General features: G+C 41.7%; 1 protein-coding gene across 11 annotated transcripts in view; it reads right to left on the minus strand.

Annotated features, from left to right (window-relative positions):
- The window catches only part of kdm6a (lysine demethylase 6A), a 218,523-nt gene extending 203,463 nt beyond the window's left edge, over window positions 1-15,060 (minus strand). For all 11 annotated transcript variants that reach the window (XM_062975178.1, XM_062975175.1, XM_062975176.1 and 8 more), the window contains exons 1-2: window positions 14,660-15,060; window positions 14,386-14,449 (exon numbers count right to left, since the gene is read on the minus strand). In XM_062975178.1, the coding sequence (XP_062831248.1) occupies window positions 14,386-14,449; window positions 14,660-14,826 (231 nt within the window). In that variant the 5' untranslated portion in view covers window positions 14,827-15,060. The remainder of the gene's footprint in view (window positions 1-14,385; window positions 14,450-14,659) is intronic.
- Window positions 15,061-15,771: the final 711 nt, after the last annotated feature.

The raw sequence follows: 15,771 nt of genomic DNA on the forward strand, positions 1-15,771 counted from the left end.
CACTCCCTCCTTCCCCTTTTCTTCTCTTCAAAGAGGGCCCTACCTTCCCACCCTCAGCTGCCTGGGCCTCTGTCTCTCTTCCAGGGATTGGAAAAAGGAGTCGCCTGCCTGTACTCTCAGGCAACAAATATAATACCTAAAATTACTGTGCTGTAATAATACAAAACAATATAATCTCTAAAATCAGGACATTACATAAAGAACAACACTCTGAAAATGGGAATACCAGACAGGAAATAACCAGGGCCAGCTAATACTTCCCAACAAAGGATTCCCCCAGGCAGGAAGCAACCACCCTTGCAAACAGCAAGGCTATTCACTGCTATTCAACCTAAACAACCAACATTTCCCCTTGATAGTACACCCTCAGGGTTTCAAGCCATGAGGCTACTCCCAAGAAAGGATGCCCCTATGTACAAAGCAGTCAGTCTTTCAAACACCAAATTCAGTGCAATTCAAATTGGCTAAAAAACCATTTCCCTACAACGCAACTACCCAGTCTTCCAACCAGCAAACCTATTCCATTGTATTCCAGCTCACCAAACAAGGATTCACGTAACCAAAAACACCCAGACTTTAAGGCTGCAAGGCTATTCACTGCTATTCCACCTGGTCAACAAATGATTCCCATCAGCCACAGCAACGCGTGGCCGGGCACAGCTAGTTTATATATATAGATCAGACAGGATATGCAAACTTTTACATGACTACATTGGACAAGTTTGCTACCTATACAGCAGAGTTCTGGTTATCTGACTTGCGGTTATCCGACCTACCGTATTATTGGACGTGCTTGCTGGAGGGACGAGACTCTTCCCTTCGGCAAGCACCTGGGGCCTGCACTTTGGGGAAGCCGGGTGCACGTTGCCTAGCAACACGCATCTAGCTTCCCTAAACCGGGCGATCGCTGGCCGGAGGGATGAGGTTCGTCCCTCCAGCAACCACCCACACTTGCTGGGAGGGGTTAATAGGGCCTCCCTATTATTCAAAAATTCCAGTTATCCAACATTCCGCCCGCCCATTTATGTCGGATAACCAGAACTCTACTGTAGATCCAACTTTCTAAATGCTTATACTTACAAGAAGAATGCATTCTTAAATTAAACTTTAAATACCAAAACACAAGATAATGCAAAACTGAATTAATTTCTAAAATAAAATGTCAAAATAGTAGGCCCAACCACAAACTAGGTCAGGACCTGGGAATATGAAGAGTTGAGGAAGAAAGGAGAGATGTCTTCTCCCTTCTCTTTTTTTCTGAAAGCTTATTTTTCCAGAAAAATTGGAAAATGAATTATGGAACACTTTCTTTGAGAATTATGAATATGACAGGTAAAATTATTTACAGTTGTGCTACTCAAAATAGTGGTCTGTAGACCAATGCTAATGGCCAAGCCATCAGTAGCCACTCCACAGCAAGTTTCCTGGAAAGAAAGAAACTTAGAGACAATGAGCACAAATACAGCACTGATTTGTCGATCATCTTTTTAAAAAGGCAGTTCCCCACATAATAGCCCAAAAGGCACCAATGTACTTTATAAAATAGTTGCAATTCTGGTTCTTGTTTCACTTTCCCATTTCATTTAATGGGAATAGGTGTTTTATGTTTGATACCCTGGCGGGCTAGAGAAGACAAAATAATGGGTTTTTTTAAATAATGTGAACCATTTCTTCTGTTCTTACTGGTTTTTGCCAGACTCTCATAAAGTGGACAAAACAATAAGGTAGTGTGGTTTCAGGACTGAGAGTAAAGTCAATTTGTAATTATTTTCTGAATAAACTGTGTTTTTAATATACAAAATATAACACTTTTATGTCAAACATGTTATACAATTTGTAAACATATATTTCCCAAATAATAGTTACCATCAAACTGTAAAATGAGCTACTATTGAATTTTCATATTTTTCTTAAATATGAGAACAATTTTTACATTGACATTTAATTTTTCAGTATGATTAGATTCTTCATAAGTTTTCACTCCTTTCTTAAATTGTATTCAGAACTACATGGGTTGTAAATGAAAGAACTATCCCATTCAGATAGTGAAAGTGCACAGTCATAATATGGTTACATGTAAAACAAGTTTGACTATCTTTTCCTCTCCAAATGGGAAATGTTCAAATCTTATTATTGTTCTGGAAAAGTGTATGAGATAATGATTTAATAATGTTTTTTTCCTCAGGTACTATGCCTAATCAATTGTTTGAATAGTCTTCAATGTACAAATTAGGCTAGTTAAGTGGGATAATGTTATTGTCTGTTCGGCAAAAAGAGCAGAGCTAGGCATTCCTCTTCACACCCTTCCCCACTATCGACCAGCATGGCAATTGCTGTTTTGTGAGGGGACAACTGTGGTGAAAACCGAGATTTCGAATTGGGATAAAAAGGACAGGTACCACTACCCCACTTGCGGAAGCTTTAAGAAATGTCATTCTTCACCAAAAGATGTTAGGTGTTAACATTAGAGGTTTTCTGTTCATATCCAACTTGGAAACCTTAACACTGAGACTTAAAATAAAATCCAGAGGTATGGGCACTGACATTCAGGATTCCTGTTAACTTTAAGTACCATATTTTCCAGTGAATTTTTAACCCAGGAAAATCTTCTCAAAAGTCAGGGGGTCATCTTATATGCCAAGTGCTGAAACTACTGAGCTGGACTGAGAGTCAGGGAGGAGGTGTGAGGGGAAAAGAGAAGCAGAGAATAGGAGGAGCATGCCTTAATCACTTTTGTTCCTTTCCGCCTCAAGCAAAAACACCTGGACGGCCGAAGTTTGCCCATGCCTGTTCTATACTATAGAATTAATGCATTGGCCCCACTTTAACTGCCATGGCTCGATGCTATGGATTCATGGGAGTTGTAGTTTGGTTAGGGCCAGACCTCTCAAATGGCCTTGCCAAGCTCCACCTCCTCCAAGGCCTCACCTCATTGTCCCGTGGCAAAGACCTCCGGGGGTTGGAGAGCGGAGCTGCAGCCGAGGCCCACCCCTGGCTTTCACACGCCCCCTTCCCATTGGACAGTGAGCACCACATGAGACAGCAACCCACAAAGGACAACACTCTCTTCTGGGAAAGCTGCTGGAACGGACTGTGTTGGTGTCTCCCCCAATTAAGACTATTCGGAAAGGCCAAAACGGCAAGGGCTACAGCTACATCAAGCATGGGCAAACTTGAAAGGGGTAGTCTTATAAGGAGAGTATATCCCAAACTCTATATTTTACCTGGAAAAGTTGGGGGTCGCCTTATACGCCCAGTTGTCTTATACACCAAAAAGATGGTATGCTTCACTTACCCTAAAGACACCAGATTCTGTCTGATTTTAGAAGTTAGGCAAAGTCAGCCCTGGTTTGTACTTGAATGAGACAGACAAAAAATATCAGGGTTTGTAGACCACATGTGTCAACGTCAAGGCCAGCGGGTGGAATTCAGCCAGCCATGTCATTTTATGTGATCCACAAGGTCTGTATGCTCTCTGTGCTGGCACTGCCACATCTGACAAGAGCTGTGTTTCAAACACAGTAGGAACCTAGTTGTGGAGGAGCATGTGTCCGTTCAGAGACCATTTACCTCCTCACAGTGTCTGGTGTCCTGGAAACCGCTGGAGAAAAGGAGGTGTTGCTGCTGCTTTGGCTGTGCTGAGAAGATGCTGAATGCATATCATCTCTCACAGTTGGGGTACAAATATCTGGGTGAGTCTTTGGTGGGTGCGGCCAGTGAGGCAGGTGGTGGTCTCTCACTTCTCAATGGGGTGAATGCTCTAAAAAGGTATGCCTACATTTGGCCCATTCCCCTCCTAACTCGATCAAAATACATTGGCCCTCACTCTGTGGCACAAATTAGGAAGGGTATTTTGAATAAAGGCAGCTCCCCCCACATTACACTTCCTCACAGAGTCTGGGATAATGGGATACATGAGGTTTGAACCAACCTTGGTAATCAGTGGGTGACTCTCATGTGGAAGGTGTTTTAGGCATCCAATGCCAGGGCAACATAGTTTCATCTATTGTTATCATTATTATAACGGCTATTATTTATTTATTTATTTAGCACAATGTATTCAGCTTTTAATGAGAAAGCAACGTAGTTTTATTCTATTATTATTGGTGATGTTATTATCATTTCTTTTTTTATACAAATAGATGAGGATGGTATGCCTCGGGTTATTTAACAATATACAGTCTTAAGACTTACAAATGGCCCTTTGAAGGCAACCATAAGCCCAATGTGGCCTTCACTAAAAATGAATTTGACACCCCTGTTGTATGCTATATTTCAGAGAAAAGAACTGGCAAAACCACCACTGAGTATTTTTTATAAGAAGCCCCTATAAAATTCATAGGTCACCATAAGCTGACAGGCCAGTTGAAGTCGCATACATATACACACAAATTTCTCTTAACTAAGCGATGTGTTCCTATGCATTACTTCTTAGACAGAAAATGTGGTACCAGAGGCAAAAATAACATGGCAAGAATGAGAAAAGGGGGTTATACTACAATTCAATGTTTTTCAGTTCAACAGAACTGAGCAGTTCAGCATTCTTCAGTAAACTTTATATTAATAAAAACTAATTATATGAATATGCAAAATAAAACAATTAAGTAATATAACTCCTCCATAAGTAAACAAATACATTTAACCTTCTACAGACCACTTGAAAGCTCCTTCCAAAATGCATCAAGGGATGATTTTTTTTTCACCTTTCTCTTTCAGCACTTTCATATTGGTGGCTACATATATTGACTTTGCTTTTTTTAACTTGTTTTGTGTAACTCATGGGGCAAGCTTATCCATTTTCTCGTTTTCTGTATGTTTTACTGTTCATAAATTATTATTAATGGATTCTGAAGGCAGTTGCTATTTACCCTGGCTATTGTAAGCAAACACACATAGCTACTGGACAGTCATAGTAGAATCTCACTACAGCAGACTCTCAATTAACCAGTCCCCATGTTAGATGCTTGATAAATGAAATTTCTGATTGTTTCAGAGTTACCATTAAAAATAAGCTAAATACTATACCATACATTTTTTCTTGACTTCATATTAATATTGAAACAAAAACAAGTTGGACTTAATGTAACATAGTTTTACTTATATATGTGTGTGTGTGTGTGTAATATTCGTGTTACTATGGAATAAACAACAAAGCCACTGAAGCCAATCTCACCAAATTTGGCCACAAAAGACATAGTCATCCAAAATATGTCTTTCAATTAAAAAAAACCCCTTTAAAAATAGTCCAATTTACAGAAGATGAGGAATAGCTTCTCTCCCCTTAACTGCCAGTTAGAAAAGTAGGCTCTGCTGCCTTTAGCCCCCCCCCCCCCCGCTGCCTTTAGGCCCCACCCCCTTCGTGTCCTACCAACTCCCTGACCCAAGATTGCGTCCAAGGCACAGGCAGTTAGGCCTCTTCGACACAGCCTATAAAATACAGATTCTCTGATTTGAACTGGATTATATGGCAGTGTAGACTCAAAGCCCTTCCACACAGCTATATTACCCAGAATGCCAAGGCAGGATAATCCACAGTATCTAGAGCTGGATTATCTAGAGTTTACACTGCCATATAATCCAGTTCAGTGTGGATTTTATATAGCTGTGTAGGAGGGGCCCCATATAATCTAGTTCTAAGATTATAAATATAATATGTAATAATTACTATGGTATAATAATACAGAACAATATAATCTCTAAAACCAGGACAATAAATAATGAGCAACACTCTGAAAGCAGGGAAATTGGGGATTCCAGAAAGGAAACAATCAGGGCCAGCTAACACTTCCCAACAAGGAATTCCCCCAGGCAGGAAGCAGCCAGGATTTGGAGCTGCAAGGCCATTAAATGCTAATCAAGATGCCTAATTGCAGCATTCATACCTGCCACACCGAGACTATTAATTGCCATTCAACCTGGCCAACCAAGAATTCCACAAGGTAGAAAGCAGCCAGGCTTGCAAGCAGCAATGCTATTCAGTGCTGTTCAACTTGGCCAACCAAGATTTCCCCTAGATAGAAAACCCCCAGGCTTTGAAGCCATAAGATTATTCCATCCCATTCAACCTGCCCAAGGAAGGATGCCACTATATTGAAAGCAGCCAGGCTTTGAAGCAGCGAGGCTATTCAGTGCCATTCAAATTTAAATGCTAGAAATCACAGCATTTCAAATAAGGCATACTCAACTTGGGTTGCTGTGAGTTTTTCAGGCTGTACGGCTATGTTCCAGTAGCTTTCTCTCCTGATGCTTTGCCTGCACCTGTGGCTAATGGCATCCTCAGAGGTTTGTTCAGAGGTTTATACATATACACCATATATTCACATAGCCCCAGGTAGCACAGCAGATTAAACCGCCGAGCTGCTGAACTTGTTGACCAAAAGGTCAACAGTTCGAATCCGGGGAGCGGAGTGAGCTCCTGCTGTCAGCCCCAGCTTCTGCCAACCTAGCAGTTCGAAAACATGCAAATGTCAATAGATTGATAGGTACCACTCTGGCGGGAAGGTAATGGCGATCCATGCAGTCATGCAACACCCCATTACCTTAGAGGTGTCTACGGACAACGCCAGCTCTTCGGCTTAGAAATGGAGATGAGCACAAACCCTCAGAGTGGGACACAACTAGTCTTAACATCAGGGGAAAACCTTTACATTTACTATTCACATAGCATGAAGGTCATTTTATGTACACAATGTTTCCAATAATTCTGAACAAACCTCTGAGGATGCCTGCCACGGATGTGGGCAAAATGTCAGGAGAGAATGCTACTGGAACAGCCTAAAAAACTCATATATAGTATTATTTCTTCAAATTTTTGCCAGTTGCTTGAGTTCTAGTCAACTGAGAATCTATTGTATTTCCCAACTCAATTTATTGTACTGCTTACTGCAGATAGGCTGCTGCAGTAAATTTGACATAGAAAGTCTGTGTTCTCCAGCCCTCCTCCACCATGATGATGCTACCAAAATAACCTGTCAGCTACACAGAGGATGAGGAGGAAAGGGGAGTTTTAATGGGTGTAAACATCTTCGTCAGAGGTGTATGTACCTTCAGGACACTTAGTGACTTATGACAGTCTCATAAATTTCATAGGGTTTTTTCAGGCACAGAATACTCAAGGAGTGGTTCTGACAGATTCTCATTCTGATTCAAGCAGACAGTACCTGGTGCTTCTCATTAGTCTCCCATCCAAGTACTAACCAGGGCTAATCCCACTTAGCTTCTAAAATCCACCCCTACTCCCAAGTTTCACCCCTGGAGGCTAACATGAAAGGAAACCCTGTTCTTTCTAATCACTGATCAGAAATGGCAGGGTCTGTTACTGGTTTCAGTTCTCTTTCCAACATGGAAAAATGAATGGGCACAAAAAGCATAAGGACTATCAGTTAATGTTTACAAGCCAAAAAGTAAAATTAATCATTTTTATTATCACTTCCCAGCGCCATTTTCCAGCTTTTGCAAGGAGGAATGGATGAAATCCAACAGACATGCATACAAAGGCCTACATATATAAGGAAACATATGGAAGTATGTGTAAGGTTGTTCCAGCTTTAGTTCTGATAGTGCAAGCAGAGAAAGATGGTGGTGGCAAAACACTTCTTTTGCCTGATGGAAATGCCTTGAGAAGTCATGTTGAATCAACTTTCAAGCCAAAAGCTCCTGACCCCAATCCCTTTACATAACTTTTTAACATGTATTAGAATTCAGGTTGCTGCATTTGACATGAATTTTTTTATTGTATTGAACATTGCTATATTACACATTGTGATTTGGAATACTATCTTTCAGTTTTCAATTCGCAAGTAAATTGAAACTAAAGATATGCAGAAATAACTCTGATATGCCACTGCTAATCAACATTCAAAAACGTTTAAATGCAAACAATATTAGTACAATCGAGTCATAGTAGGCAATTATAAAACTTTTTATGTTAATGGTTATCACGTTTCAACGTTATTTATTTATTTATTTATTATTTCCATCATTTCTATCCCGCCCTTCTCACCCGAAGGGACTCAGGGCGGCTTACAAAACTGGCAGAATTTGATGCCAATACACAACAATACAAAAGAATAAAAACATCAGCAGTTAAATACAGATTTAAAACAATACAAAATACTTGAGCCATTCATCCACAAAAACCGTGTACATAAACCTTAGTCCAGACCGAGTCAAAGCCAACAAAACTTATTCTTTGAACGCTTGCTCACATAGCCAGGTCTTCACTTTCTTTCTAAAACTCAAAAGGGATGGAGCCTGCTGGATGTCATTAGGGAGTGCCACAGCCGAGGAGCCACCACTGAGAAAGCCATCTCTCGTCCCCGCCAGCCGCACCTGTGAGGCTGGCGGGACCGAGAGCAGGGCCTCCCCTGAAGATTACGTGGTAGGTTATAGTGGGAGACATGTTCGGACAAGTAAGCTGGGCCGGAACCGTTTAGAGCTTTATAGGCTAAAGCCAGCACTTTGAATCGTGCTAGCTAATCGGCAGCCAGTGGAGCTGATGTAACAGAGGAAAAAAACATTTTAAACTAGACTGATGTGATCACTTGAACAAATACAAGAAAATGCAATACCATCATATCCACAAAAGATATAACTATTTTAGGGCCATAAACCAAATGTTTAAATAAACGTAAGGCCACTGCTAACTTGTAATCTATTGAAAGATTTATACTTCAATGTGAGTCTTGAAAAACTGTTATGGATAAAAGTATACAATTATTCTTTTACAAAGAATTCAGTGCCTGTTCTGGTTTACACGCTGTCGTACTAGTTTCCATAATTGTAACTAAACCTAGTCTCAGTTCAGAAGATCATGAAATACGTATGCAGTTGGAATTTAGGCTTTTATGTAACTTAGGTGGGAGTAATCTTCCCTGCACACAGTGGGGCTTACTTTTGAGTAAACATGAATAAAGGATTGCAAAATACTTGATAAGGACAAAATATTGTCACTGTAAAATACAGTACAATCTCTCTTACACAGGCATGTATCAAGCACTTCAAATACTGCATTTGTTCTACAAGAGGAAAAAATGAGAAATCAAGGTACCATATGTGAAAACCTTTCACATATCTGTAAAGCACACACTAGATCATGTCACAACGTAGAGCCCATTCTCTTGACAAAGTTTACACCTATCTTTTACCATTAAAGTCTGATACTATTTTTAAAACTCTGCAAATATATCATTCAGTAATACTATCTACATAACTCAAACCACAGCACTATCCATATAGCAGCAACTAAATTTTATTCATTAAAATCTTGTAGTTTCTGATATCAGCAAATATTTAACTTGGTGTTATCACAAACACAGAATATCCCCCCCAAAATGAATCATTATTATGAAACTCTGGTTATTAGGATGTGACAGGAAAGCTGGATTGTAGATGTTAGTTCAATTAAGATCAAGCCAAAAACGCTTTAAAATAAATTACATTTCAATCACTATTCTAGAACTACCATACACCTGAGACTGTTTTACGGCAACTGAATTATGGACTATAATGAACATTACTGCTTGAGATTTATAAAAAAAAAATCAGGAAATGGTAGAATTGGTAGAACATCTAGAAATGCCAGGGTTTAAATTCTGTCAGTTATTCATAAAATATCTACCACTCCAGACATTGTGATTATACCTACGACCTTGACATCCATACTTAGTAACAAGTTGTGCAGAAAACTTAGGACAAATTTCAAAACACAGATATTATCAGACTGTATAGTACTATTCTTTATAAATTTCATGGAAATCAATTTGTTATGGCAAACTAAAAAAGATTCAATAATCCCAACTATCCATATATTTTCAGGATCATAATCTAGTATCCAGAAACTATGCCAAAAAAAGGTAACTCAAATGATGGAAAATACCATCCCAAACATATCCAAAGCTACACACCAAGAAAATCCTCACTTAAAATATACTTTATTGACATTTTAGCACTGACTCATGTCTGATTGCACACAAACTCCTAGATGCGATTGAAGGAGAAGATACCCTCTTTGCCTCAAAAAGACAAGTACAGGTTGATGAACTGGGCTTTGTCAAGTATGCCCAAATTCCATCCCTAGTTTACACTTAATATGAACTTTAATATTACTTCTAAAACAATATTATGACAATATTACTAACTTTGCAAATATATTAATTGGACTACTGCATTACTAAATGATGACAAAATACACCGTCCAGTAAAGTATTTGAATGGGGGACTGCCAACAAAAACAAGGTCCTGGAGATTATATTTCAGAAGAAGGAACTGGCAAAACTACTGCTGAGTATTTCTTTCTTATCATCTTCATGCTTCAAATGAAAAATGCTTGTAATATTAAATTGGATGCCAAACATGCCTTCACGCTAGTAGTTTTCCCAGTAGAAAAAGTGAAAAGATAGTAACTTAAAAGCATCCTACACATAGAAGTCTGAACAAAACCAATCATATACATCATAGTTTGAATATCAATTCATATTCAGTTCATGCAGATCTTTCCCAGTTCCAACAAGAATGTGTATGTGCCCTTAAGTCAGGCATGGGCAAACTTCGGCCATAATTCCTCACCGCTGGTAAGCAGGTTGGGATTTCTGGGAATTGAAGTCCAAAACACCTGGGGGCTGAAGTTTGCCCATGCCTTCCTTAAGTGAATACTACTGTTGCCACCTGAATACTACATGACCAAAAATATCAAGTTTGTATTTTCTGGAATTAAACAGTAATACCAAAGCAAAATGGTCTTAAAAATAACAACCCTATTATAAAGTTGCTCCTATCTCAAAACAAGATTCCACCTGAACATCAGGAAGAACTTCCTCACTGTGAGAGCTGTTCGACAGTGGAACTCTCTTCCCGGGGCCGTGGTGGAGGCTCCTTCCTTGGAGGCTTTTAAGCAGAGGCTGGATGGCCATCTGTCGGGGGTGCTTTGAATGCGATTTCCTGCTTCTTAGCAGGGGGTTGGACTAGATGGCCCATGTGGTCTCTTCCAACTCTACTATTCTATGATTCTATGATTCTATGATATCCAGTAATACTCACAGCACAATCTCACCCAAGCCAATATGTTAAGAACAGACCATAAAGAATGCTAATCTAAATAATACAATCTCAATATTACAATGAAAATACTAAACAGAGTATTATTGAAGAGAAATTCCTTAAATCTCATTCTCTTCACTCACCAGTAGCATCTTTAAAAAGCAACATGGATGAAAGTTAGCTCTGACAGATAAAAAGCATTTTCCCAACCTTGTCTATTACCTTCTAAGCCCTATACTTTTTCAAAGACCTCATAAGTGAAATGAGAACTACTGGTAAACAAAACTAGACTAGACCTTCACAAGTATTCTTCAGTAATCAACTGGCTGTTTGGGTCCTTCCTTTAAAAAACTATAACTGGAGCAGAATTCGAACATGTAACCTTTCAGACATCTGAAGGACTCCAACCCATCACTTCTAAGCAGTGCAATCAATGGTGAGTGATGATGGTGTTTGCAGTTCAACATCATCTTGAGAGCCGTATGTTCCCCACTCCTATGAGCTCAAATTGTTTCCATTACTGTGTATGACTTGAGTATCAGTGTCTAAACATATTGTTTTTATCCTAAATCAGAGCTTTCCAAACATTTCATGTTGGTGGTACACTTTAGACAGGCATCCTTTCACAACACAGTAATTCAGTTTTATTGGCAAACCAACCTTTATAAGAGATATGAATACATACATAAATTGCAATAATAAAATGTATGGGAGCACAATATAGCTCATGAAAACATTACACTTTTAAAAATGATTTATTACTTATCCTTGTTACATTTGCACAATACATCGACACAGTGCTGTTGACACATAATTTGTCATGACGCACATTTTGGAAACCTCTGCCCTAAATAGTTGCCTGGGCCTCTTTCACACCACTCAATTATAGCGTTATGATTCCACTTTAACAACCATGATTCCATCTTATGCAATTCTGGGATTTTCAGTTTAAGGAGAGACCTTTATAATTCTCAGATAGAGAGCTTTAGTGTCTCAACAAATCACAAAACTCAAGATTACATAGAATGCAGTCATGCAGTTAAGTTAGTTACATTTATAGTTAAACCACTATAATTGTATAATGTGAAAGTGCCTCTGCTCTTCATTGCTATCTAAGGCATCAGTTGTTGCAGCAGCCATAATCAGACACCAACATTATTGCTGAATTTTTCTCTACAACCAATGGTTAGCTGCCTCTAATCATCTATATTCCATTTATTTCAGGCTACTTCCACTAGAACCTCTACATACCTGTAATTTTTGTTATCCCAACTATATCCCTGCCTGAAAATCCATTCTGGAAAGTAAGCCTTGATTACATAATGCCTGGACATCTTTCAACAAAAGCATCAAACTGTTATGCATCCATATTATTACAGTTTGTAGTTCCTGAATATCTGCCATCTAAAATATGACCACCAGAACGGGAGTAAGCACCCTGACTTCAAAGAGACATATTTCTGAGTAACCATGTGTTAATCTATGCTGTGTGTGTGTGTGTTCAAAAACTGCAATCAGGAACATAATAAACACTCCAACAGCATTACAAGATAATCTCTGTTTTTCTCCTGATTTTTTTAAACACTAGGCTACTAACCTCTTTCAATAGTCATAAACAAACAGCTTATACAAAGAATCAAAATGTTGCAGTATTGTCCATCTTGCTAACATCTAAAGAATCCATCCCTCCAATTATATGAAGTAGGTTTGTGCATTTAAATAATCTATATATTCTAACAAGCACACCAGTGGTATCACCTTTTTTTAAAAAAACAACAACTATATTTTAAGTATTTAGGATCTTCTCATTTGCAGTGTGAGGCCTAACATTTTAAACAGCAATCTCACTCTACTGTCACATCTATTATTTTCTGCAACATTTAATCTCAAACGATAAAACAGATGTTTAGGATTTTGCATTCTGATAACCTCCAACATACCAGAAATTATGTAACAGCTTTGATTAAAATAGCTAACACAAAAGTCCCAAGATGTTCAGTTGCCTATTTTAAATTGCAACTGAGTGAACATAACAGAGAAAAACTTCCATTATGTAAAATCAACTCCACTCCTCCCACACAAAATGACACTACAAAAAAAATCAATTCAGTTATACCAAGAAATCACATAAACATATCCTAGGATCAGATTAGTCTAACACATCCAATGTACAACAGCAAGCTTTAAAATAAACAACTGAATGTACAACGAACCTAAACATTAGGATGTCACAATAGCAAAATGCTAGCTCTGAAAAGAAAACTAATTTCACGTGATTCAATCCTCTTGCTATATTCAACAATGTTTAAACTGTCTGAAAATTAAATTGTCACAACTAGGCCTTTGTCAGAAACCTACCAATAGGCAGCTAGATGTGCCACAGGTTGATTAGGTTTACCTCCAGCTCTGCAAATACTATATTCTTCTACTCAGATCAAGGAAGAGAAAGATTTTTGACACATATAGGGAGTTTGTCTTTGCCTCTGCAGATAGCCATATGCTTCAGTCCCTGTACATATTCATTCCTACTATTTATTTCCTTGTTTACCTCCTCCCACCCACTTCTTTCTCCTCCCTGTCCGGCCATCTTGGGCCGACAGGAGCAGCCATTACTTAACTAAATGACAGGACCAAGAACTTTTTAAAAAACAGAGACCAGGATCCCTCTTTATATACTCGTGTGGGTAGCAGCCTGCCCACTTATTTCTCCCGGAAAAAAACACACACTTTACAAAGCAGAGAGCTCAGATAAAGCAAGAGGGGCCTCTATAGAAGATGGACACACAGGGAGAGTAAACAAATCCCTCGCGAACGAAAGTGACACGCTGGGGCCACGTTTCTCCCACACCCCTTCCTTCCTATTGAGATCACGAATCCAGTTCACGCGATTCAGGGGTAAAACGGGGAGAGGATGACAACAATGAGGCCCAAAAAAGGGCCCAGGCTTGCCAATGGCGAATGGGAACGGCCCGATCTCCTGATTATTTTTATGATTATTCGCAAAAGGGAGAGATGGTGCCCGGTGAGGAGGAGGAGGCGCACTTTCTGCCCTACTTTGGGACAAAGCCCCGAAAGTGGGGTTTCTCTAGGCCCCGCGCCCTTTCCCTCTCTCCGGGGAAGAAGCCACGCCGGGAGGGGGGGGGAGAGGAGGCGCTGGGTTTTGGTGTCAGCTCTCTCTTCTTTCTACTCCCGGAGAGCCTCACAGGCGCGATGTGACGCCTGACTCGCCCTCCCTGCCTCCAGCAGGCGAGGGAGAGAGACCCCTTCCTTCCCCCGTTCCTTCCTTCCCTCTCCCTCCGCCGTCGGCTGCCTTTTCCTCCTCCTCCCCCCCTCCCCGCGGCCCCTTACCTTTAACAGCAAGGCCTTCGTTCTGGCGCCATCTTCATGAAGCCTCAGAAGCCCGAAGAGTCGGCTGCAGAAGGGAGCAGAAAAAGCAGGAGGGTGAGGGGCGAGGAAGTGCCACGTTCCCTCCTTCATTGCCTCCCTCTCTCCCCCGCTCGCCTGCCTGCCTCCCTCCAGGGCCGCTCTCCGGACCCGCGCCCTCCGTCCACCCACTCCTTCCACTCGCGCCCCGAGAGAGAGCAAGCGAGCGAGCGAAGGCCCAACCCGGCCGCTGGGGTACCTGTCGAGGCCCGCGAGGACTCCCCTCTCCTCGGCTGTCAGGCTGGCGAAGTCCTCCTCGCTCTGGCCGCTCGCTTTCCCCGCCGCCATTTTCTTTTCCTCATCCCCGAAAGAAGCAGCAGCAGCAGCAGTCGAGGCGGCGGCGAGCGACACTCCACACGATTTCATGGAAACGCAGCGTAATTACCTCGCGGCCCCCCCACCTCCCCCCAGCGCCGGGCGGGGCGGGGCACCCCACACACACACACACGCTCTCGCTCCGCGCGCGCACCGTCACAACTTTTATTACAACAACAACAGCCGGCAGGGAGGGAGGGGGAGAGAGAGGGAGGGAGGGAGGGAGGCGGGGGGAAGCCCCGCTGCTCGGAGGGAGGGAGGGAGGGAGCCCCGCGTTCGGGGGGGAGGAGGAGGAGGCCGCTGTTGCTGCTGCTAGCGGTGACGGCGGAGCGGTGTTTACATCGCCGCCGGCTCCAGCGGCGCGGGAGAGAGTCGGTTCGGGGTGACACGGGCCCCGCGCGGGGTGGCGTGGGCCTCCTGTACAAACTTCCCCGAGCAGCCGCACAAAGTTGTGGTAATTGTGTCACACGGCGAACCCCCCACGCCGCCACCGCGAGCGCTCCCCCTCCTTTCCCCTTCCCCTCCCCACCCTTGCTTGCCTGTGCCCACGCAGACCAATCGGCGCGCCTGGCCCGGCCCACGTGACCTTTGTTGACTTACGTCAGTCACAGCGCTCCGCTCGCGCTCATACGCTCCGGCTTGGGAGCCGCGATTCTAGTTTGGAAGGCCAAGGGGATGCGCTCTCGCTCCTTTTCAAGCTCGACTGCAGGGTTTCTGTCGGCACGTTCGCGGAACCACACACACACACGAGGCTAAACCTCTTTCCAGAAGGATTGTACTATTTTTTTCTGAAGGAGACGCGATTTCTCCCCAGGGAAACAACTGGAGTACTTCTTCGCCTAAGCAGGATCACCCCTGGTTAGTGCTTCGGTGGGAGATCACTAACATTACCGCGGGCTGCGTAGGCTATGTTTCAGAGGAAGGAGTTCTCGCGGACAAGAAGTTAAACATGAGCCAACAATGTGATGCGGCAGCAAAAAAAGAGCCAGTGGGATT

The sequence above is a fragment of the Anolis carolinensis genome, chromosome 3 (genome assembly GCF_035594765.1).
Source record: "Anolis carolinensis isolate JA03-04 chromosome 3, rAnoCar3.1.pri, whole genome shotgun sequence".
In the NCBI taxonomy this organism is placed as follows: Eukaryota; Metazoa; Chordata; class Lepidosauria; order Squamata; family Dactyloidae; genus Anolis; species Anolis carolinensis.